Here is a 25,000-nt window from a genome sequence, read left to right as displayed (position 1 = left end):
TATGTGTTATTATTTATCTAAGTTTTTTATATAAAGAAATGTCTATGTGCATATGTATAAAACAAGCTTCTGGGATGTTTAGAAAGAAAACCTTTCCTTAAGACCACTGTGTTTCTGTTCCCAGCCTTCTGCAGATGCACAGTAACTAGTAATAATTGCAATGAACGTTTTGATATCCTGACTTTTCTCTGAAGTTACATTGTAAAAACTCTTTTTGTTACTATATGTCCTTCATGAATAACATTTACAGTGACTGAATATCCCACCAAGTGAATATAACATAGCATGATCATGTGTTTTCCCTGCTGGAAATTTAAGTTACAGTCATAACTTCTCCTATTGTGCTTTGCTTTATTGCACTTTGTAGATACTGAATTTTTCACAAATTGAAGGTTTGTGGCAACCCTGCGTCAGATGATAGTTAGCATTTTTTAGCAATAAAGCAGCAGCTGAGCTACTTCTTAACCTCTCCAAAACACTACTAGCATTGGGTTTAGCACACTGAATTTTTAAAAAATTATGTATAGGTGTCAAATAAGACTTAACTGCTGCTTAATTGGGCATTTTTGGAGGAACATTATAGGCAGATGGAGGAGCACAAGCAAAGCTATCATGGAAATGATAGCCGTTTTGAGAAACACAAGAGTCACTTCTTGGAGCATGACACCATCCAATCTCATCTTACTGAGAGGGTGTCAGGTAAGACATTAATGCATGTCACTCCCATCATGGAGAACCACTGAGACACAGCATCTCAACAGAAACTCAACCTGTGTTTTCATGTTTCCAGTCTCTCTCTCCTCCCTCACTCTCTCCCCCTTCCCCCCCCCCCCAAAAGTTTTAGCAAGAAAGGGATCAGCGAGTCCTCTGTCCAGGACAGGGTGAGTAACTCACATGAAAAATGGACAAGTTGCATAGCTTGGAGAAAGAGCTGGAAAACTGACACCCTCAGAGCAGGAGAGCCCAGCCCTGCTGGCACTCTGTGAAAGGCTATTTCTGTCCTCCCTGCATTCAGATGGAGACATACCATCCAGTTCAGTAAATGCCCCTTTGTGCTGGATGGGTTTCCATTAACTTATGAGATGTCTTTCGTGAAAGCTGGTTGCACCCTGCTCCGGCCTCTGCCCAGCAAAAGTCCTGCCAGCTGGGACACCAGAAGAGCCAGCAACAGGAGAAGGGCATTTGGGGGAGACACCCTGGAAATTTCAGTCTCTGCACAGTGCAGGCAACATCCATGGGCTAGATGTGCAGCTAGCCCCACAAAGAGGCCAGGGACCACAAAGGGTCCGTACAGGGCCTGGCTCTTGTACATGCCTTGAATATGGAGCCAGAGGCCTCAATGGCCTGGTGATTTGGACTCCCAAGCAGTGGTAACCCCAGAACCAGCCCCTGGGTTTACCCAGCCCCCATTCCACTCCATGTTGGACCAGGAGGATACATCTGCCTCCAACCTGCTCCTGAAGGGACAAGAGTCCTTTCCTGGAATTCACAAGCAGCTTGAAAGAAGAGGCTGTGAAGATCAACACTGTCAGACTGAGAAGCACAGCCCAGGCATTACAGCAGGCAGGCAGCAGGCAGAGGGCAAAGGGCAAGTTAAAGTGAAACCATCTTGCTCCCTCACCTGGCTGCCCCGCAGTTATTCTTAGCAAACAAAGTCCTCTGAAACCCTTGCTTTTTGATGGAATAGGCTTTACCAAGATGAAGGCAAACTTGCCATCTGTTGGACCGAATTTGCTCAGCAACTGTGAGAAATGACCGATGACAGGTCATCAAGAACCCAGCCAACATGAAGACTGTGCTGGCTGACCCTGGCAGGAATCTGAACAGGATCCCTCCTTAGGACTCTTTCCTTCATGGATTTATGCAAGTGAAATAAAATGGTGCCTTTGCAGTACAGGCATTTCTAACATGTTACCCTGAGGAGTCAGCTTTTCCACAGCAGGAGACACATGCCCTGTGCTGAGGGGTGTTTGGTGACAGCATCTGCGCAAAGGCGCCAGGGCCAAGGCTGGTGCTCAGCAGTGGGGTCTCCTCCCCTCTGCACCCCTCAGTCAAATCCACTTGACTCAAATTCCCACCCTGGGGCTCAGAGTGGGATCCCTAGAGCAGCCACACCAGCTTCCCCAGGACCTGGGTAGAAATGCAGGGAGTGGGTAGCGAGCAGTGTCCCTCGACAGTTCTGATGCTGGCCCAACCAGGGTCAGAACAAGGACACCCATGTGGATGGCACCACATGATGTCCACAGACACAGGGGCCACTGTCCCCTCCCCACCTCAGAGCAGGAGGCTCAAATTCCCCACCCTGCTGTGGCTCCGAGGGTATTTTCAGGGGTCTTCCTAAGGAAAGTGAAGCCGTGGGTCAGCCCAGAATCTGAGGTGGGCCTCACTTCTCCAGGGACGAGAGGAAAGGGCCTGGGGCAGCTGAGTGCTCCTGTGAGACTCACCTCTGTTTCGTGGTAGCTCCCAGTCCCCATCTGGGGCAGGTGGGGGTGGGCTCAGGATACCTGGGTTCAAACCTCAGCTCTGGGAGCCTTAGTTCTTAAGCAAGCCTAATGGAGAAGGCAATGGCACCCCACTCCAGTACTCCTGCCTGGAAAATCCCATGGACGGAGGAGCCTGGTAGGCTATAGTCCACGGGGTCGCTAAGAGTCATACATGACTGAGCGACTTCACTTTCACTTTTCCCTTTCATGCACTGGAGAAGGAAATGGCAATCCATTCCAGTATTCTTGCCTGGAGAATCCCGGGGATGGCGGAGCCTGGTGGGCTGCCGTCTATGGGGTCGCACAGAGTCGGACACGACTGAAGCGACTTAGCAGCAGCAGCAGCAGCAATGGGTGCATAGTGAGATAGTTCACACCAAAGCCCCAGACCAGCGTCCCTCAGCAGTGCTTGCTGGTTCTATCCTTGACCTCTTGGTGGCGCTGTCTCCACTTGTCCACAACCTGTGGGAAGTTGTGGGTGCTAAAGGAAACAGCCCCCAGCCTGAGCCTTGAGACCCTCAACATGGGTAGGAGTCTTGGAAGGCGGGGGGAGAGACCTGGGGGTGTGAAAGCACACCCTCAGGGGCATCTTGGGGTTTCCCAGAGGAGGCAGCCCCCAGGCTTGGATAAAGAGGACACTGACCCTGGCAGGGGAAGGCAGGAAGCGGCAGGGTGGTCTTTAGGCTGGATGTGCACAAGCCCCACCAGTTCCTCAGCAACTTTTCTCTCAGCACCTGGTGTGCAGCTTTGAGATCCAGTTTACTGTGGAGGAGCCATCATCAGTCCATAGGACCTCGTCAAGGCCTGGGTTTGGGCTTTCTGCCCAGCTGGTTCCCTGGACAGGGTAAGGCTAGCAATCAACCTTCGGAACAGGAAGTGGGGTACCTAGATGAGACTTGACCTGTTTCCAGAGGACACCTCTTTGCCAAACCACAAGCCACCTACCCCACCAGCACTCCAGACCCCTGTCCTCACTCCCACACTCACCTGTGGCCCAGTAGCTTCATGGTTTGAGTCAGCGGTCACTGTCAGAGCCAAGAATATAGAGCCCCATCATTAGTGGTTTGCAAAGCACAGGCTGGGCTGAGCTGGCTAGGCTGAGGGACTCCCGAAGCCTGGACAAAGTAGGCATGGCCAGGGCATGCCCGGGGCAGCCACTAGGCGTGGGCTGAGGGTCAGCAGTACCTGGGGCTTTGTGTCCGGTCGGGGGAGGAGGTAGTTAACACACAAACAACAAGCATGGGGTTTTCAGGGGCTGATCCAGGGCACAAGCTGAGGGAGGCCAAGGACTACTGCAGACAGAGGGTAAACAAACGGATGGGATACACTCAGATGTTATGAAGAAGCTGGACATGTGGAGACCTGGGAACAGGACCTTCAGGTGGGGAATATGGGGAATGCAAAGTCCTGACACAGCAATGAGTTCAAGAAACAAACAGAGGGGCAATGAGGAGGGTGAGGAGAGGGGACGATGCAGGGGTGTCAGATATATAGGTCCCAGGAGTGCAGATTTTCATAAGAATTCAGAGGGACTTAATCTGGTCAGGGATATAACCTGATCTACTTTTTCAAAATAGGACTGTGGGGGAGGGGTGAGTGTTTTAATCTGTTTTATGTCCTGTGTTTAAAGGGGGGAAAAAAACCTATTTATCAATGAAAAATATAACACATATAAAAACTAGGATTAAGATCAGCTGTATCAGGGGAAAAAAACACAAAATTCCAGTATCCTAAAACAAGATAGTTTTTTGTTTGTTTGTTTGTTTGTTTACACTTAAGAAGTATTGAGGTGGGCAGGCTAGGGAAGGCCTGGGCTCCAAGGGGACATAGGCTCCTTCTATCTTTGGCTCTGCTGTGCGAGACTCCCATGCCCAGTCTCATGGTCCAATATAGCTACTGGAGATCCAATCAATACATCCATATTTCAGCCAATAGGAAGGTAGAAGTAAAAAAAAAAAAATAAAAATGGTAATCCTCAGTCCCTTTCCTAACGTTGCACACCTCTTCCATTGCCAGAATGTAGCCACACAGCCACACTTCAGTGCAGAAGAAGTTCAGAAGTGCAGGAGAAACCCCTATTCTGGGAAACCATTGGCTGAGCTAAAACTCAGGCGTCTGTGACTGAAAGAGAAGGGAAGAACCAATAGTAGGGATGGCCGTTATCCCTGCCCCTTTGACCTGCTGTGGAACAAGGACTTGGCTGGGCATAGATTCCTATAGATGGCAAGCGGAGTCAGCCCCTTGGGGGCGGGGGAGAGACGGATACACAGACGGCAGGACAAATGGGCAGATCAAGTCTCCATGGAGGAAGCTGTGTCTCATTGCTCTCTCTCCACAGTACTAGGTGGGTGCCTCCAAGTCACCCAACCTGCCTCTCACGCTCTATTGATGGCTGCAGAACATCCAGAGACTGTCATGTTGGTGATATTCCAGAATATGATGAGCATAACTCAGCAACACCCTCGTGGGAGAAACCTGCTTTGTTTGGGGGGTGAGGGCCTAACTGTGTGACCTTAGGCATGTCATGTCTTGCTGGAGGACTGAGTGAGGTGATGCATATGCCTACCTGGGTGCCCATTTCATGCTACCTAGTCCATTACCATGCGTGACCTTGGCCAGTGCCACCCTGTCCTTAAAATGAGAGTGATAACACAGAACCTCCTCATATGCCTGGCCTCCCTCCTCTGTCCTTCTGGAAATAGGGTGGCAGCTCTGCCCTGCCGCTTGGCTCTGAGCACTGAACTGGTGGGAAGTGTACTGCCTGGAAGTGCTTGATAGGAATGCAGAATCCTAGGCCCACCCCACAGCCATGACAAGGTTCCCCTCGAGTGGGTAGCAGGCAGTCAGGCCACCAGCTCCCAGGGAGTACCAGTTGCCCCAGGCTAACCGCCAGTTGGTCCCCCTCCTCCCGCTCTCCCTGGTAGTGGGCATGTGTGGGCTGGCCTGGGCCCTGGCAGAGGCAGGAGCTTCAGTTGCAAAGCCAGCCTCCCAGAGCAGGATTGAGCACAGGCCTGCCTCACTGAGCCTGGGGCACCCCATGCATGTCACAGCACCTTTCCAAACTTGGTCTCCTCTCTCTCTCTGTAAATGCAAATGCCCTCCCTGTCTCCTTGCCTCTCAGAGAAGGAAAAGGGCCAGGGATTCAGCCATTTGTGAAGGTTCCCATTCACGTGATCTATCTGAATGCACATCTTCCCAGACCCCAGCTGACACGGCCATGCTCTCCCCACAGAAATTCAGGGGCACAGGCAATATTCGTCCTCCTCCTGGTGCTGTGTTGGGTGGAGTGGGGCCCAGGCCCTTCTAGCCATGAGACCCTATCCCTCCTGATGAGGAGTGAAGCCACCGAGGCATCTGGTCTCTGTTTCACCCAGAGCGTGAAGCCACCACCCTAAGAGCCACCCGACTCTGGGGCTTATTCTGGGTGATATGGCTCTTGACTATCAATGGCCAGCAGGATTTCAGCTCCTGCTCAAGGTGGCAGCATGAGGGGTGGGGGGGTGAGGTCAAGACTGTCATCCCCGTTACTGGGAGCTTGTCTGGGCTTCACCCGGGCTGGGTCACTTCATCTTCAGAGCATCTCCATTTTACAAACAGGAAATGCACCTCCAGTGACACAGATCAGAATGGGCAGGTGAACTAAACATCACGCAACATGTGTGTGTCTGCATGTGTGTATTGACTGCACATGAGTCCCTCTCTTGTGTGTCTCTTTGCTGTAGAACAGAGACTGGCCCTGTCCCTCCCCAGCCCATCTTCTCTCCTGGGACATTCCCCAGTGGTCACTTCCCCATGGACCCAAGCCTCACAGTCAGAATCTGGGAACCAACTTCGGACACCCATGCTGCTCTCTCCAGCAGGAGAATCTCAAACTAGGTAGATGTGAGGACATCCAAGTAGGGACTGCCCCTTTCAGTCTGTCCTGGGAACAGTCTGGTAAACAGACAGCACAGGCATGTGAGGATGACAACGCAGACTGGGGAAAGTCCCTCCTTGAGGACAAGCACATCTGGAGGATGAGACCCTGCCAAGGACTAACCATGCCCCTATCAGCTCTACTCAAGGAAGATGAAGTGCCTGCTTGGGTCCCTGGTGGTCAGTACAGAGCATGGTTACAAACCCAAGTCTAAATGCCCAATTATTTATTCAACCATGATCTCTCCTAGCTTCCTCCTTTTGGACAGAGGGAATAATGAACCTCAGCACAGAGCTGCCACGGGGCCCACAAGCTGGTGACACCCACCGAAACTCTCTCATCCAGTAAACAGGCAGGAACAGAGCCCTCTCAAGCACTCTCTTCCCACCTCCCCCCACCTACCCCACCCCTGCACCTGGAGCCTCCCCTGCATCCTCAGGGCCCTCTCTTCTGGCTGCCCTCTCCCAAGCCCCTCCAGGAGCCAGGCTGCTGCTGCAGCAGAGATTTCCAGCTGCTCGTGTTTAGTTACATTTGGGTTATGTGAGAATAACAGTAACTGCTACTTGTAACGGTCACCATGCCTGGGTCTGACCAGACCCCCAGGCACTGCTGTGTCCCCACTCATGTTGGCCTTGTCAACTAGTACTGAGGCAATAGCCATCTCTGTGAATCTCAGTTTTCTCAGCTATGAAGTAGTGGGACAACAGCAGTTCCTCCTTCACCAGAGGGCTGTGAGTGGGCAGAACTGAGGCCCTGTTAAGATGCACTGGGCCCTTAGCAGGGATGCAAGCGGGCAGGGCCTGCCTACACCTGCACAAATGGAGGCCTGTTGGTCTGAGCTGTGGCTGCAGGACTTTAGGGCTGTGGTCAGGACAAGTTCCCAGGCAGCCTAGCCCATACAGACCCTAGACCCCAGGGTCCCACCATGGCCTGGAGCCCTGAGGAATCAAGCCCAAACAGCTCGCTGAACAGAGGAGGAAATCATACAGTCACATCATACAGTCGGTAAATACCCAGCTGGGTTTAGCCAGGGCTGTGGGCACCCCATGGCCCCCAGCCTGTCCATCACCACAAATGGTGCGGACGTGCCAGCATGTCAGGAGGAAGGCCTGAAGCAGGATTTAGAGGAAGTTTCCGTTTACTGATAAATCTCCAAGGTGACTTGCACTTTCCATGCTTTCAGCTTCACTTTCAAAACTCCCTCTAGGGATTCCCCTGGTGGTCCCGTGGTTGGAAGTCTGACTGCCTATGCAGGGGACAAGGATTCCATTGTCCCCTGGGAGGATTGCACATGCCATGGGGCAGCTAAGCCCACACACAACTAATGAGCTGTTGCAGGGAGAAGTCAATTCTGACTCCATGTTGAAATGGTTTCTTTGACTTGCTTTCCGTTGCTTGTATTATTATAATTACACATAATGACCTGCCTCAGAGAATCCTACCCCTTTGCCTGACTATTAAACTAAAGTGCCTTTGTTCAGAACCCTGTCCATGTGTAGATGGCAAGAAGGAAGAAATTAACATATCACTCTGCCTGAGGCTTGCTGTTCTAGGAGATAACTTGCAAGATTAAGTGGCCTTTTTACTTTGTTTCCTCACCTCCCCCCATCTCTGGTTCATAAAAGAACCTGGCATCCAGACCCTAACAAGATGGTTATTTTGAGGCGTTAGTCTGCTATCTTTTCTGTCTGCCAGCTTTCTGAATAAGAATAAAGTCGTATTCCTTGCCTCAACAACACCTTGTCTCTTGGATTCATTGGCCTAACATGCAGTGGGCAGAGCGAGCTTGGACTCAGTAACAAAGCTATTGCAATGAGAAACCTGTGCACCACAACTAGAGAGTAGCCCTCACTCGGTGCAACTAGAGAAACCCCGCATGAAACAACTAAGACCCAGCACAGCCAAAAATAATTAAATCAGTCAACCAATTTTTAAAAAGATGCGATTGTTTAAATTAAAAAAAAGCTACTTCTAGTAGCAAGGGTAAGGCATTAGGCACGGGGAAACAAGGCGGTCTTGGTGTGGAGGGCAACCCCAGGTGAGGCAGGCACTAGGTTACAGTGCTCATGGATGCCCATCTGTTGACTGAAAAAATACTCACAGCCTAAACGTTGAGAGTTATATTTATTCAGTGGAAATTTTTAGCACTTCTAGCCCAGGAGAGAGCATCTCAAGTAACCCTGAGAGAACTGGTCCGAGGAGGTGAGGGGAGGAGCCAAGTTTTGCAACAAAGGGCAGGTAGTCTGATCATCAAAAGATTATTTTTAGTCTAAAGAAAATGAGACATCCCAAGTTAAGGAAATCAGCATTCTTCTATTTATAGGAAGATGTAAGAGTCTGCACTCACTGAAATCATTTCTTTCACATGCACCTCAGCTATCTGGGGCCAGTACCCTGTGTTTTCACATCTTGAACTTCCTTTCCTCAGAGCTCATCATAGGAAATGGCTGTAGTCTGCTGGCTGCTAGATAGCAGGTATTCTTCGCCTTCCTGAATTCTCTTAGGGCTCACTAGCTCACATTGAACGGCTGCAATCACTGATGACTGTGACATCCTTGTTTATTCACACAGCAGGAACTATTTCATTTCTCACTGGTGACCAACGTAGACAGCATATTAAAAAGCAGAGACATTACTTTGCCAACAAAGGTCCATCTAGTCAAGGCTATGATTTTTCCAGTGGTCATGTATGGATGTGAGAGCTGGACTATAAAGAAAGCTGAGCGCCAAAGAATTGATGCTTTTGAACTGTGGTGTTGGAGAAGACTCTTGAAGAGTCCCTTGGACTGCAAGGGGACCCAACCTGTCTATCCTAAAGGAGATCAGTCCTGCGTGTTCATTGGAAGGACTGATGTTGAAGCTGAAATTCCAATACTTTGGCCACCTGATGTGAAGAACTGACTCATTTGAAAAGACCCTGATGCTGGGAAAGATTGAGGGCAGGAGGAGAAGGGGACGACAGAGGATGAGATGGTTAGATGGCATCACTGACTCGATGGACATGGGTTTGGGTGGACTCCAGGAGTTGGTGATGGACAGGGAGGCCTGGCGTGCTGCGGTTCATGGGGTCGCAGAGTCGGACACGACTGAGCGACTGAACTGAACTGAGACCAGCCAAGAGAGCTTACAGATCCATGCAATTTCCCCCCAGTTCTGAGCATGGCCCTTCTAGGTCTCTTCCCAGCTATGCCTCAGTTTTGTCCCATGTCAAGTGAGAGGGTAACCCTTGCTTCACAAGGCTATCCCAAATCACCTCCTATCTGCCCCATAACCCTGCTCCAGGCCAGAGCACCTAGAACAGGGCCTAGCATAAAGCAGGCACTCTGGTTACAGGATCAATGAATGAGCTCTAGGCCAATGTAACTATCTCCCGACCTTGCGCACTGCTGCTTACTCTCTCTGATCTCTGGTTGCACTGCTGCTTACTCTCTCTGATCTCTGGTTTAACAGGAGGGGTAATGTCACGCCCACATAGCCTTGGTCAAATGCCTCGTGCTAACAGAATTTAGCAGACACTATGAGAGAAGGCAGAAAGTGGGGCGGGAATGGGGGTGGAGGTGGGCAGGGCAACTGGGAGGAGTAAAATGCCGTTGGTCATGGAAGCCAGGTCAGGGTCAGGGCAGAACACAGAGACCCAGACCTTCGCCTACCAGGCCGGGGAGATAATGCTTGGCCTCTTTGCACCCACCTGGCTCCTGGGAGAGGCCTGCGTCCCGGGAAACAAGGGCTGAAAGAGTCAAGGGCTGGAAGAACCAACATGCTTTTGCCACCCCTAGCGGCTAGCACCGGCACAGACAAGGTGCCACCCCAAACAAGGAGCCCTGCCTGAAGACACAGAGGCTGCTCCATGAAGGGCGGCAGGCACAAAGCGGGCCCAAGCTGCGGTGATATGCTGTCTGCCCCCTCCTGAGTGGGTGGGAGGCCTTTACGTCCCCTTTTCCCAGAGAAGACCAAATCGTGTGCTGGGCGAGAGATGTGTTGGCGAGAGCTGCACCGGGGCCCCGGGAGTGAGCGTCATCCGGGAAAACACAAAACCACACCCGCGGCAGTACCCGCTAGCCTTCATGGCGGTTAGCGAAGCGGCCAGGGAAAGGCCGGTTCTTGCCCTCGTTTTATGGATTAAAAGTGTCCACGACAGGAACACAGAAGGCGACGTGCGTTACCACGAACAAGAGAGGTCAGGGACCTAACAGAACCGAAATTCAGAGCGGGCTCATCCTGCCAAAGCGGTCCACGCGGGGCAAGTCCCCGGAAGCCTAAGCCCCGGCCCCCGACCTCCGCCAGGGGGTTGGGGGCGGAGTCTGAGGGCGGCTGCGTGCGCCGGGCCGGGGAAGGCGGGCCGTGGGCGGAGTCTGATTGCGACTCTGAGCGCTGAGCCGAAGGGGGCGAGCCGTGGGCAGACCCGCAGCGGGGTCTGTGTGAGCGGCTGGGGCGCGGGCCACGCTGAGACCCGGAGCACAGCTGAACCAGTGCCTCACCATGGACTCGCGCCCCGAAGAGTACGAGCTCAACGGCGACCTGCGCCCGAGCTCGCCGGGATCCCCAGACGCCTCGGTAAGCACCCCCTCCCTCCGCGCCGCTGTGCGACCTTGGCCGACGCCAGCCCTCTCTGAGCCCTGCGCCCGCGGCTCCCAGGCACCTACGGGCGCCGACCCGCTGCGCGCCGCGTCCGCAGTGAGGGTCGGGGTGGTCGCCATGCCCCCTGCGTCCCGCCCCCTTGCCAGCGTGGTCGCGGGGAGCCCAGGGATGACCCGGGGCTCAAGCCACTCTGGAAGGTAGGGCCGGGGCGCGGGCGGTTGGCAGGCTGCCGTATGTGGCCCGGGGCAGGTAGCGCCCACATGGAGCTGCGCAGCCGTGGGGCCTGGGCGCCACCTTCACTCGGCTTTCCGCGGGCCTCTGCCTTCCAGGCTCGCACACAGCGCTCCAGCTCTGCCTCTGCTCCGATTCGCTGCGCCCCGGGATTAGGCGCGGAACGGATCCCGGCCTCTGGACTCCAGGCCAGCAGCGGGCAGACAGTTACGTCACTTACGGTGTCCACAGCGACCGCACAGTCTTGTGCATGCCCTGATGGGGAACTTGGGGCCGCTGTGGCCTCCTCCCCTCTCTCCACCTGCGGGTTCTTGCGCCTCAGCACGCCCTGCTGGCCTTGGAATGCTGTGAGCATGGGGGCAGGCCCTGGCAGTGGTCCCATTTAGATCCGGTACCCTCCCACCCTGGGGTCCTGTCCCACTGTTGGAGCAGGGCCAGAGTAGCGGTTCGTAACCGGCCTTGCCCAGGACCAGCACTTCCCCAGGGACTCTGTTTGTGGCGCAGTCCTGAGCACCACCCTTTGGTAACTTGTTGACATTGGACATTCTTTCAGTTTCTGACCCCCTGGGGATGGGGGCAGGGACAGTGGCCTCTCAGCTATGTACACCAGACTAAGGCCGAGAGTGACCCTGCTCAGGTGTGGGTGACCAGTACTAGCGATGTTGTAGTAACAGGTCATGTTTAGGGGGTGGAGGGCAAACATGTGGGGCAAGCAAGGCCCTGGCCTGGGAAACAGTCCCTCGGCAGGCAGGGATCCCTGTGCTCAGGGGTCACTGCCATTGGCTTTGGGACAAATTGCGGGTGCTACAGCCCTGTTCCACTCAGTCTGAGAGCTGAGACCAGTCCTGACGGAGAAGCCATGGGCAGAGTGCTGAACACACAGGTGGGTGGGAAGACTTCCTGAGCAGTGGGGACATTGGGATTGAGCCCTGGGGTGTGAATATCTGTGGAAGGGCATCCCAGGCAGGAGGAACAGTGGGAGAAGAGCCCAGGGGCTGGACTACCAAGTACATCGGGGCTGGGTATAGGAGGTCAGACCTTGCCAGTTGCGGAGGCCATGGAGGCTCTGGACGCTCATGTGAGAATGGACACATTGTTCCAGGGAGCTCCAGTCACAGGCAAGGAGGCTCTGAGAGAGAAAGTCAGGACTGACAGCTGCTCTGCTCATCCAACCTGGGGTCCAGGCCCACCCAACACTGCTCGCTCTCCAGCCTCTGCCTTCCGCTTCCCACCCTCAGGACCTGCCTCACTGTGCCCTTAGGCACATCACCCTGTGTCTCAGTTTCTTATTTGTGAAAGGGGGTGAGAGCAGCACCTCCAACAGAGGGTTATGAAAGAAAGTGAAAGTATTAGTCACTCAGTCGTGTGACTCTTTGCGACCCCTTGGACTGTAGCCCGCCAGGCTCCTCTGTCCATGGGATTCTCCAGGCAAGAATACTGGAGTGGGTGGCCATTCCCTTCTCCAGGGGATCTTCCCGACCCAAGGACTGAACGCGCATCTCTTGCATCGCAGGCAGATCCTTTACTGTCTAAGCCACCAGGGAAGCTCTCAGAGGCTTTTGGTGAGGACTAAATGGGCTAATGTGTGTGAAGTGCTGGGGGAAACTGGACACATTGTATTAACATTCCTGCCTGCCAAACTAGATCCTCTTTCAAAGATGACATCCCGGCAGGGTTTAGGAAGGGCAGCACATTCTCCCAGGTGCAATCCGCTCTCCCCCTACCCCACGATAGGCACGGCCCTCCCCCTGCACCTCATCTGGCTCTTCCACAGCCTTCTCTCCCAGTGGCTCCTGCCTGAATCTGAGTCCCAAGGTCCTGCTTGAGGAGGGGTAGAAAGGCTTGCTGGGAGGAGGGGTAGAAAGGCTTGCTGGGAGGAGGGGAAAATCCCAGGATCTTCAGATATTTACCCGCTTGAGCAAGAGCCCCCAGACAGCATGATGTGTGGGCTGCGTCACCACGATGTCCTTAATGTGCCCCTGGCTGCGGGAGGACTGACTGGGAGCCCAAGCCCAGAGCCCCCATCGGTCTCAAGATGCCCTGCTGCATGGCCTTGGGCAAGTACGGACTCTCTCTGAACCTCAGTTTCCTCTTCTGTAGAGTGGGGAAGAATCACTCACCTCCCAGGGTGACTGGGCTCAGAGGAGAGTTGTGTGTGTAATCCAAGGGCAGATGAGCTGTCAGGCCAGGGCAGTGAGGGAGCTCCACAGATGTCCCCCTCCACGTGCTGCCCACCCCCGTGGCCTCCATGCAAGGCCAGTCTGCTCAGGGCCCCTGCTGGAGTGAGTTGGTGTCGTTAGTCAATTAACTCACGTTTGGATGGCAGCAGAAGAAATAAGAAGAATTGGTTATATTGTGAAAATAAATGTGGCCATGCCCAGGGTTTATCTGAGGGGGCAGCTGCCTTGGACACTGCAGCAGACTCTGGGGCTATAGCCAGCTGAGGACCCAGCAGGGCAGTGGCAGGACAGGGTGCAGTGAGGCTTGTAGGGCAACATTTGGGCTTGGAAACCAAGTCCTGGGAGGGAGGGTTGCTTGCATAGCCTCAGCTGCTGGGAGAGGTTTGCTGTTTTTCTGTTAAACTCTTTTTTTGGCCTTGCTGAGCTGGCATGTGGAATTTTAGTTCCCCCATCAGGGATTGAGCCTGTGCCCCCTGCCTTAGAATTGTGGAGTCTTAATCACGAGATCACCAGGGAAGTTCCGAGTTTGCTTTTTCTCATTTCTGCTCTCCTGGCAGATCCCGAGGCTGGTGGGGTCTTGGCCATGTTCCGAAAGGCAACTCTGACGTGGCTGCGTGGTCACTCCTGGTCAGTGGTGAGCCCACAGGAAGCAGGACTGCCCAACCCTGCTCAGCTGCTGCGAGGATCTCCCACCCCCACCCTGGGAAACTTCCTGCCAGGAACTCAGACCTGGATCAAGAGACCTCCGGAGGCTGGCTGGGCACAGATGGTGTGGGGACAGTGCAGGAGTGAGCTAGTGTGACCTGGGGTGGGTGCCTTTACGCTGAGCCCAGGCAGTGGGCACAGTAGCAGCTTATGCCCCACACTGATGGATTAGACAGATCCTACTTGGCCCCAGCAGATCCTACTTGGTCGGTTCTCAGGTCCCAGCCCAGAAGTGAGGACTCCAGACATCCTCTGTTGCCCACTGAGCCCAAGGGGAGGGGCCCTATGCAGAAGTGGCTGCAATGGCCAGCATCTGGAGCTGGGCTTCACTCAGCTCATGCAGTTTCTGGGGCTAGTACTCTCTTCCTTGTTATGGACTTTCACAATAGAATTAATTACAAATTGTTACAGTTCATTTGGGAGGCAGCCTTTCAAAGCTGTGAGGCTGGGTGGCGAGGAAGAGGAACATCCAGACCTGCCCTGCCCCAGCTATGCTCTAACCAGCCACTAGGCTTCTGAGCGCTTCATTCACTCCCCGTCATATGCCCACCTGCCCATTTTATAGCTGAGGAAACTGAGCACAGACCAGTCACTCTGCTGGTCTGTGGTGTGGCAGGATGTGGAGATGATAAAGGGAAGGTCCACATCCACATTCCACCTCTTCCCAGAGCAGATGATGAGCCTCATAGATTTTGGGGGCCTTGGTCTCTCATTCTCTAGATGTGAAATTGGGCTCTGGGAAGGGGGGCGGGAATTCCCATGTGGGCATCTTGTTCCATGCTTGTACCTGGGATTTGGAGTCAGTGGCAGAATTGGGGGCAGGCAGGATTGAAGGAAGTCCATAACCCAAACCTTGAGGTCCTGCAGAGGTTCAGTCAGCCATGGCCCTGGCCTGCCCTCATCTCCCAAGGAAGCAGAGGGTGTGCCGGCAAAAGGCTGAGGATGGGCCAGACCTCGTGGGTCCAGCTGGAGGCCATGGGCAGCCTCTCCAAGCCCAGGGTGAACTGGAGGATGCGCTGTGTTGGAACCGGGTACTCTTGAGTACCGCAGACCTGTTTTGAATCTCGCTTCTGTTCCAACTTGCCTCCCTGTCCAAGCTGAGGTTGCTCAGTGCAGTGTGACCCTGGGCCAAGTGGCCTGGGTCCCTGCGAGCTGCCTATGTACAAATGACTGGGATGCGGCACTCTGTCCACAGAAAGTGGGCTCAGGGAACCAGCCTTGTGGGCACCCGTGCCAAAACCAGCTCCTTCCTTACAGGCTCCTTCCTGGCTTTTAGAAAAAAGAAAAAAGTTGGCAGCCCTGAGCTCACTCAGCTTCTGAGATGCCATTGGGGTTTAGTCTTCCACTCTGTAGAATGGGAGAACAGTGCTCTTTCTCACTGTTAGTATACTTGGTGGGTGGTAGAACTTCCTAGACTGTGGCCTAGGGTGTACAGATGGGAAACTGAGGCCTAGTGAAGGGGATATGTTGTCGAGGCTACACTGCAAGCCTGTAGTCAGCTAGGGCTTGACCAGAGCTCCCTCCCCACCAACTGTCTGGCCTGAAGCCTCTGGCCAGTGCTCCTTATCACTGCATGGGTTGAATAGGAAGCAGATGGGTCTGTGGGCAGGAAATGACCTGGCCAGGAGGGGCACATGGGCTGAGGCCCTTGCTACCAGGGGCCCTGAGACAGTGACCAGACCCCCCAGAACTTGCTGGCATGTTTGCTCCATGGCCCTGTTGCACACCTAGGGCGCTCAGCTGCAGAGGGGGCTGGGGACTTCTGAGCACTCAGCTTCGCAGGTGACCCTGACCCCAGGCCCCCTCTGCAGGGGCGGAGGAGACTGTGGTGTCAGCTCTCAGAGTTTCTGAGCCCTGGGACCTGGGTTCAAATCCCAGTGCAGCCCTCACTTCCTATTGACTTTGGACAAGTTTCCTCCCCGTACAGCCTCAGTTTACCCCTGGTAAGTTGTTGTGAGGACAGGGACTCCCTGGAGGAAAGCACCTAGCTGAAGGGTGAATAGGATGACAGGCTGTGCCCTGGACAACCAAGTTGGAGGACAGTGGGGCACAGGCTCCCTGTGCTGGGGGCGCTGCTGCTGCTGATGTCATTGTGTATTTGATGTGTGTGTGGTTGCATAGGCGTGAAATATTTATACAGCTCAAGAGAGTTCAAAGTAAAAGAGGAATTCTCCCTCCTGTCCAGAAGCCTCCACTGTTAGCTGTGTGTGTGTTTGTTAATACATACATACATGTATGTTGTGTGTATGTGTGTACATGTATCCACACGTGTGTATACATGTTAGTGTGTACTTATACGTGTATATGTATTGTGCTTCTGTGTGTGTATAGATGCATGTGTATGGCGTGTATATGTGTATATGCTCATGAATGTGTGTATTTGTGTATGTATAGCTCCCTTTCCCCCAGAAGGTAGAAGCTCCTTGGAAGACCTGCATCTGGCTTTTTCTCTGGGATTGGGGATTGGGATGAGCCCTGAGGTGGCCTCAAGGGAAGACGTTTTGGTGTTTCTGGTTTATGAAACTTAGGGGCACATGGCCAGCAGGTCAGGGCCTCCAGGATGCCTGCACCCAGTGAAGCACATACATGATGGAGCATGGCCAGCTGGGCCACTTCGCAAGAGCAGAGCTGGGAGACAGCCTGGGTGCTTTTGAGGCAGGGCACAGACCCTGGGGAGGAGTGGTGTGCCCTGGGTATTCTTGGCCTAGGGGGTGGCCCAGCCAGCTGTGAGTGCAGTTGTAGGTGTGGCATGGAGAGGCAAAGGAGAGACCCCACTTGAAGAAAGAAAGAGACTGCACATGGAATTCAGAAAAGGCAATGGCAACCCACTCCAGTACTCTGGCCTGGAAAATCCCATGGACGGAGGAGCCTGGTAGGCTCCAGTCCACGGGGTCGCGAAGAGTCGGACACGACTGAGCAACTTCACTTTCACTTCTCCCTTTTGTGCACTGGAGAAGGAAATGGCAACCTACTTCAGTATTCTTGCCTGGAGAATCCCAGGGACGGCGGAGCCTGGTGGGCTGCCGTCTGTGGGGTCGCACAGAGTCGGACACGACTGAAGCGACTTAGCAGCAGCAGCAGCAGCAGCACATGGAATTTCCCAGAGGGCAGGGCCAGGGCACTGGGTTGGACAGAGGAGGCTTTCCCAGCGAGCACTTGGCTCTAAAATTTTAAACCAAGGGGATTTGCTGCTTAAGAACAACTGACACTAAGGGAACACAGGACAGGGAGTCTCTGTTCCCATGCTTTCCCTCCTAGGCCTGTTATTCTAGATTAAATTTAAACTTTAAAAGATACAATGTAGTGATGACCTAGAGGGGTTGGTGGGGAGGTTGGGAGGAAGGTTCAAGAGGGAGGGGATATATGTATACATACAGCTGTTCACTTTGTTGGACAGCAGAAGCTAACACATTGTAAAGCAATTATACTCCAATTTAAAAAAGAAGATATAATGTAAAAGTAGTTTTACTTTTGTAAAACTTCTGTAGTTCTGTAATTTCCATGATATGTATAGTTCTGTAATCTCCATGCTTTCTCCAACTGCAGAAAGTAGAGGTTTCCAGAACCCCCACCTCCCATCCCTGCATCTTTCATGAGTCTAGAAATAAGATCTCCTGAATGGCCCCAGGAGGCCTAGGCTCAGGGAGGCCTGTGGACAAGTGGCCGGGGCTGAGGGGAACAGGTTGGTTCTGGGAGGTCGGGGAGTGGCCTGGCCAGGGGCAGCTTGAAGAGGGCGGATGGGCTGGCTACCAAGAGGAAGCCAGGCAACTTAGAGTTGCCTTCAAGTGAAACAGCCATCCTGAGAGGCAAACTCCAGTCCCTCTCGTGAGGGGTCTTGGTGGCCTGGACTCCAGCTTCTGAGGCCAGCCTTCTTCTGCCTAACTGCCCTCCCTGCTCCTGCCCCTGGAGAGAACCTAGCCTGCAGAGAAAGTCAGCTCTGGGTGGTGCCTTGAGGCATGGAGGGCATTTGGGAGTGACAGGGGCCTGGCCTTGAGGACTGGGGATGTTCTCAGGCAGAAGCGAGGGAGGAGGTATCCAAACTTGTGTTTGCATTTTATCAATATAAACATGAAGGCAGGATAAGCTCTAGAGAGCCACACGTCATGACCAGTAGGGCACTCTAAGGGTGACCTCATGTTTCTTACCACAAATACTAGTAATAACGGGTCAGGAGGAGACTCTGGAGGGGTGGATGTGTGGTGGCCTGGGTGTGGTGATGGTGTCACAATGCACACTTAGCTCCAAACTCCTCAGGTTGTTCATGTTTATTATGTACAGCTTTTTGTGTGTCAGTCACATCTCACTCAGTAAAGTGGTTTAAAATTGTTTTTAATAAAAAAGTAAGGAAGAAGCTAAGTTTAGCTGTAGATTAGAATACTGAGGCATCTCTTGAGCGCCTGCTGTGTGCCTGCACAGCTGGGAGATGGCCTGGGTGGATCAGCCATCCCAGGAAGGCTTATTTCACATGTGGGCGAGTGTGTGGAAATCTGGGATCCAGCTGCTGTCACGTCACTTCCCGCCCTGGCACCAGTCACCTCTTGAAGGGAAGGGCGGGCAGGGGCACGCAGGGGAGGCTGCCAGATGGCCCCACCCGTGGCAGCAGATAGTTGGCAGCATTTTCCCGTCTAAAACCAGAGTGTGCGCTGAGGTTGTGTTTTGTTTCCTTTCTCTTCCAGGACTTGATTCCTAGGGTGGGTCTAGGGCTGTACAGTCTCTTCTCTGGGCCTATTCTGTTAATCAGCACATCCCTTTCGAGCCTCAGCTGCTGACCCAATCTACCCCCACCTCCTTGCCAGTACCTAGGAAGGAGACCAGGCTCAAAGTAGGGGACACCAGGGTGGGCCCGGACCTACAGCCCCCTGCTGCAGAGCCTGGCCTGACCACCCCACTCCCTGCAGCCTAGCCGCTGGGGCAGGAACCGGCCCATCAACATGAACCATTATGCCAACAAGAAGAGTGCAGCCGAGAGCATGCTGGACATCGCACTGCTGATGGCCAACGCCTCCCAGCTGAAGGCTGTCATTGAGCAGGGCACTGGCTTCGCCTTCTTCATCCCCCTGGTGGTCCTCATCTCCATCTCCCTCGTGCTGCAGATTGGTGTGGGCGTGCTGCTCATCTTCCTTGGTGCGTGCCTGGGCAGGGGGCTGCAGCCGTGGGAGGACCCTGGGGTACCCCTGCCCTACAGTCAGCTGATTCTGTCTGCACACACTCTGGGATGGGTCACTTACCCGGCTGAATGTTTTGCAGGCCCTCACAAGCCGCACGGGAGCCTCAGCCCGCCTCACTAGGCCAAGTGGTCCAAAATGTATTACCAGCTCCCACTGTGGCCCCCAGAGGGCCCCTCGTGTCTCTATCCTTCCATTCACCCAAGCTGAGGACACAGGAAAACATCATAACCATACGAAGAGTTGATGTGTATTGGGCACCTACTATGTACCTGTTAGTCCTTAGGTGGTCTATAGGGACCAGGTGATGGTCCTGCCCCCCAGGTGAGGGTTAGGTGTAGAAGCAGCAAGAGTTTGGGCTCCCTTCCACCTCCGCCTGGCTGTGTGACCTCAGGCAGGTTACGTGACCTCTTGAGCCTCTGTTTCCTTGCCTAGAAAGTGGGCGTAAGGACAGCCTTGGGTACGTGTGGGAATAGCTTGAGTATCACATGCCAGTGCTCAGAATGGTGCTTGCCTATCTGTGTGCAGTACACTGTGCCTTAGAATGCAAGCCTGGGCCTCGGGCCTCCACGCCTTCCACTTCGTGATGAGGTGCCAGGCCCCTCTGAGCTTCTTTTAACAGAGCAATCGGGGCTGCAGCAGTCAAGCCAGAGATAGCAGACTGCCTTGGCCAGGCCCCATTTTTGGCAGTGTTTTAAAGTAGGCATGTCTCTCTCTGGGGGGGCAGAAGAGGGCCCCATGATATCTCACAGCCCTGGACAGTGCTTGCTCCCTCTCACAGTTAGGTATGACCTCAACAACCCTGCCAAGCATGCCAAGCTGGACTTCCTCAACAATCTGGCCACCGGTCTGGTCTTCATCATCGTTGTGGTCAACATCTTCATCACTGCCTTTGGTGTCCAGAAGCCCATCATGGACACGGCACCCCGGCAGTAGGGGCTCAGGTGAGCTGGCAGGGCCATCCCCAGCAGGGTCTATTCCACCGCGAACCCACCCGTTCACCCCACTGGGCTGCTGACTCAGTGTGGGAAACTCAGGGTCTTTTGTGCAGACCTCCCGTGACTGCATCTGTCCTTGCCTGGGCTTTGCAGGGTGGGCGCCCCTGGGCATGTGCACCCCTACACCATACTCAGCCCACTGTCCTTACTCAGAGAGACACAGTGCCTGCACAAGGTGACCCCACTTGCGAGCAGAAGCCACAAGGAAGTCAAGTGAGCCTCGTAACACATTCAACAAGCCCCTTCTATAGGGTGGTTGTGGGGGCTCAGATGCAGGCAACCCGGATTGTCACGAGGGCAGATACAGAAGGCTGGCAGGTCTGGCATGTGTCCTGGCCAGGGCCGCACAACACAGGTCCACAGGGTGCTGGACCCAGCAGTCCTCAGGTCTGCCACAGAGGCGAGGTGGGTGCCACAGACAGACGGCTGTCCATCCACTACCACAGCAGAGTGGACAGGAGACTGTCTCTACCTAGCAAACACCTGTGTGTCAGGGATATAGGAGAAAACCTTCCAGACTGACCAAGTGGACAATGAAGCAAGATGCTGGGAGCAGGGCCTTTGTGTGGCCCATTGTGAGTATCTGGCTTCCACTGCCCCTGCCATCACTATTGCCCCCACCTGACATCGATTCACTGCCCATCTCCTGGCCCCAGATTGTTGTTCAGTCTGTCCCCCGTGGAATCCCCTGGATGCCAGCCTACTCCCTCACTCATCACATGACAACTGGGCCATTTATTAATCACCTGCTGTGTGCCCCAAACACAGTCTTGAGTCTCCCCAAGCATCAGCCTAGTGAGGAGACCTCAAGGTCCCCATGGCACATGTCCACCCACCAGCCCCTGCTCTCAGGGGTGCCCTGTCAGAGCATGCTGAGCCAGGCTTTTAAACCCTGACAGTGTCCCACAGGGGGACACTGGCTCTCCCAGGTCAGGATTGGGCTGACTCTGGAGTCAGAGTGGCCCTGACATTTATGGGCTGGGTAGCAGACATCACGCTGAGGCAGGGTCACCAAAACAGAGCTGGAGGCTCCTCTGGCCTTGGCGACTCCATGCATCTCCTCTTCCTTCTCTGCAGGTGCCCCTGGATCGTGCCTGGCCACAGCTGCCTAGACACAGGAGGCGCCTCACCCTTGAGGCCCATCCTCCTGTGCGCAGGATTTCCCTAAACCGCTGGAGCCCAGGCTGGCCCCGCTGGACTGCATCCAAATAAGCCACACGTGCTCAGGCCACTCTGGCCACACAGGGCCTGCCCCGTCCTCAGCTGCTCCTCCTCCTGGAGCATGGAGTGGCCAGGCCCAGAAGATGGAACTGGTGAGCCCTCAACAAGGGTCATCGCTGCCGTGGACATGCAGCAGGCCCAAGGGCAGGGGTCAAGGGGCTGGCCCCATCTCGGGACATTTCCAGAGAGACGAAGCGATGCCTGCCCTCTGCCAGTGCAGCAGCGTCCTGGCCTTGTGCGCTGTCCACCCTGGGTGACCTGTGACCTCTGCACTTCTGACCCAGGGCTATAGACCACGAGTGACCCTGTGGGCCCCCCACCGTGGCCACTGACTCAGACCTCACACCTTCCACCAGCAGTGACTGGGCAGGGCTTTAGCCCCTCCTTGGGGATCTGAACCCCCACTTTTCTATGTATAAGTAACCAATAAAGCTGATTCTTCTCATGTGGCTCCCAGAACCACCCTCCCTGCCACCCAGGCCTGGGTGCTGCACTGTGCCCCTCAGAGCCCCCATCCTATACAGCCCTCTCTCCCTGCCTCCAAGCCTGTGGTCTATGGGAGGAGCAGACTTTGTTGGCATCTCCAGACATCACCCTCACATGCATGTCCCTCAGGGCAGTCAGCTCAATGACCCCTGACCAGTCCCTCGTGAAAAGTTCCAGCACTCCCACATTTCCTGTAGTTTACACACCCAACTAGCACCCTTCCATACCCACAGTACTGGATCAAGGAGAGTGGGGCTGATGCCAAGCCAGCCTCGACCCTATAGAGACATCAGTGAAGGCCAGGTGCTGTCTCTGGGGGCTCATGAAGCCACCTCTCACCTGGCTGGGACCCCCAGCTCCCTCAGTCCACCCTGTGACCGCTAGGGCCTGAGCCCTCACTCTCAGCCCCCTTGTCATCTCCTTTCTGACCCTTGCTGGCCCCATTCCCTCATCTCAAGTCAGCAATGCCTTCACCTGGGCCTCTCCAGGTGGGATATCCGAGAACTCCCTCCAAGCAACTGGAGCCTGAGGAGGGGCTGCAGCCCCCAGGAGCTCCCAAGGCCCCTCCCCCATCACTCCTCTTGCCCTCCCCACTCTGAGCCTGGGGTAGCTCCAACAGACATTCCGATGACCCCACAGAGTCTTCTGTGGGGCTGAAAGGTGAGCACAGAGTGATTGATAAACAAGAGTGCTTATGGGTGAGATGATCTAATCTGAACTTTGCTTTAAAATGAATAACTCAGAAAAAAGGTACAGGGAAATGGATGAAGCAAGATTGGAAGTGCTGGGGACTGCAGAGCTGGGGCCCCAGAGCCAGCTCTCTGCTCTGCTGAGTGTCTGAATGTCCCGTAAAGAAGGCTACTAAAGGTGATTCACACATGGGATGAGATCCTTGAAGAAGCAAGACCAGCAGGTGGGCAGTGGGTGGACAGATGTTCCCAGAGGAGCCAATGAGCCTGGGGCCAACCTGGTCAGAGGAGGGCAGATGCACAGCTGTCACGTGACTGGGCCCTGGGAGCAAGCGGTAGAGAGGCCAACCTCTGAGGGCTGGTCACCATGAGCACCTTGGCTGTCTCATTGCCAGGAAGCAGCAGGGGTCAGTCTTCTGGCTGTAAACCTGCCCTACTACCTGGCCCTCAGGGTGGTATCTGGGCCCATGCCCCCAGGTCCAGCCCCACTCAGGGCTCTGCACAAGTGGAGGCTGCCCAGCACCATAGCCCTGGGGTAGCCTGAAGCAGTCTGTGGCCTGTGGTGTGGGCTGCCTGACGGCCACACCAGGGGGATGCCAGCCTGTGTGGACCATGGACATGGCCAGCAGATGGCTGAGTTCCTCCTTTGGCCAGGACAGGAAGTTTGCCCAGACCTGATCAGAGAGGGTAAGCCCCAGATGGCTGGATGGGTCCTAGGTCACCCAATAAGGCTGGCCTCTACAGGCACTAGGGGCACTGGGAACAGGGCATGACAGAGGGTGGGTATGTGCATTCAGCCCCTGACAGCCTCTGCCCCAGCTGCTCCCCCACAGGTACACCTGACAGCCCCTGATCTCCCCACCAACCAGCACCCAGGCTCATGGCAACAGCCCCGGCCCCCTGACCCTCACTCTGGATGTTCTCCTGTCTCAGGGCCTTGGCTCGTGCTGCAGCTCTCTAGGGTCAGGGCTGTGTCCTGAGGTCTTCCCCACTGGCCCTCCTGACCACTGCTTCTGGTCACTGTCATGGTGGACCATTTGGGTTTGCTCTGCCTTTGATGTCATTGGTCATGTCACTGCCCACAGTGTCCCCCTGGGGCCCTCATCTGAGCCCTGACTACCCCCATCATCTGGCCCATGATCAGGGCTGTTGCCTGAGAAGGAGGGTCCTGCTCACCATCTCCCTGAAGGCTAAGGGAGCTCTGCCTGAGCTGGAGAAGAAGGTGGACCCTTAATCATACTTCTATTTGATCTGCCCTGGCCCTTCCACTTGATGCAACCACTCAAAGCCTGTGCTCAGCACTGTGTCCAGCATACACTAGGTACTTAGTAAATGTCTACAATAGATCCACTCCTCAAGTTCCAAGCTCTGCACATGTGTTACAGTGGACAAGGGATAGACAAAAAAAAGATGGAGCCCAGAGAGTCAGTCAGGGCCAAGCCCTGCTGTGCAGCTGCCCCATCTGGGGACCCCACTCTGCCATCCCGGGGGACGGCAGAAACCCTGAGAGTAAGCAAGGGGCTTGAGGAGTAAAAAGCAAGGAAATGTATGTGCCGAGTTGGGAGACTCCACAGAGGGACACACATAGGGAAGTGAAGAGTGGGGGAGCTCTCAAGGCTGATGCTCCAGGATCCAGGACCAGGAGGGAGCCCTGTGGAAGGACAAGCCTGTGGTGCACGACCCTCAAGGCCACGTGAGCTGGGGCTGGCCTTAAAGGAGTGTAGGATGGTCAGTGTGGGGAGGGGGAAGTCACGAAGAGCTAGGAATTGAGGCGACTGAGTGAGCTGGGAGGATTTTGTGCTTAACTTCCTTGCTATACAATATAGAGAGACGATGACGGATGGATGACAAAAAGATTACAGATTGATGGACAGATGGATGGAAAACAGACAGATAGATGACAGATAGGGGTAGGGATAGATGAGTCATCCCCAGGTCACCCTGGGGGTCTCCTCCCCCTGACTCTCCATCCCCATTGTCCACCCTTCAAGGCCCAGGCCCACTTGATCTGAGAGAGGGAAGGACAGGGTGAGGCAGGGAGCTCTGAGAAAAGTAGGCCGGGATGCGATGGGATGGGATGGGGCTAGTGGAGTGAGAAGGTGGACTTCTGCTGCAGGATTGAGTGGTTCCTTCTTTCCACACCTGCCACATCCACCTACCCACTTCCCTCTCTCTCAGGCACCTTTTCTCCCACCTGCCTTTAATGGAATTTAATTCCTCTTTTCTCACTAGATTACTTTTAAGAATCCACGAGCAAAATGTTCTAACCTTTTTCTTCTCTCTCTCAAGTATTTATTTCAGGGGAAACTAAGCTAACTAAGCTGCTGGATCTGTGTGTGGCGCAGGGA

The 25,000-nt window shown here is 54.4% G+C and overlaps 1 protein-coding gene across 5 annotated transcripts; it reads left to right on the top strand.

Annotated features, from left to right (window-relative positions):
• The first annotated feature begins 10,757 nt into the window (after positions 1-10,757).
• On the top strand, positions 10,758-21,922 carry NINJ1 (ninjurin 1). 5 transcript variants are annotated; one of them, XM_081524405.1, is made up of 5 exons: positions 10,944-11,174; positions 11,307-11,555; positions 18,992-19,217; positions 20,044-20,202; positions 21,334-21,922. In XM_081524405.1, exons 3-5 carry the CDS (start codon positions 19,025-19,027, stop codon positions 21,366-21,368), a joined length of 387 nt encoding a protein of 128 aa, XP_081380531.1. In that variant the 5' UTR covers positions 10,944-11,174; positions 11,307-11,555; positions 18,992-19,024; the 3' UTR covers positions 21,369-21,922. The 5 variants fall into 5 exon arrangements, with proteins under 5 accessions (XP_081380529.1, XP_081380530.1, XP_081380531.1 ...); XM_081524407.1 differs by lacking the exon at positions 11,307-11,555 and adding an exon at positions 18,770-18,915 and having other exon boundaries at positions 10,965-11,174; XM_081524403.1 differs by lacking the exon at positions 11,307-11,555 and having other exon boundaries at positions 10,758-10,953.
• The last annotated feature ends 3,078 nt before the right edge of the window (positions 21,923-25,000 follow it).

This window comes from Giraffa tippelskirchi, chromosome 1, assembly GCF_054371585.1.
Source record: "Giraffa tippelskirchi isolate mGirTip1 chromosome 1, T2T-mGirTip1v1.2.pri, whole genome shotgun sequence".
In the NCBI taxonomy this organism is placed as follows: Eukaryota; Metazoa; Chordata; class Mammalia; order Artiodactyla; family Giraffidae; genus Giraffa; species Giraffa tippelskirchi.
Note: the sequence above shows the minus strand (reverse complement) of the source record. Positions and strands in the feature narration are given on the sequence as shown.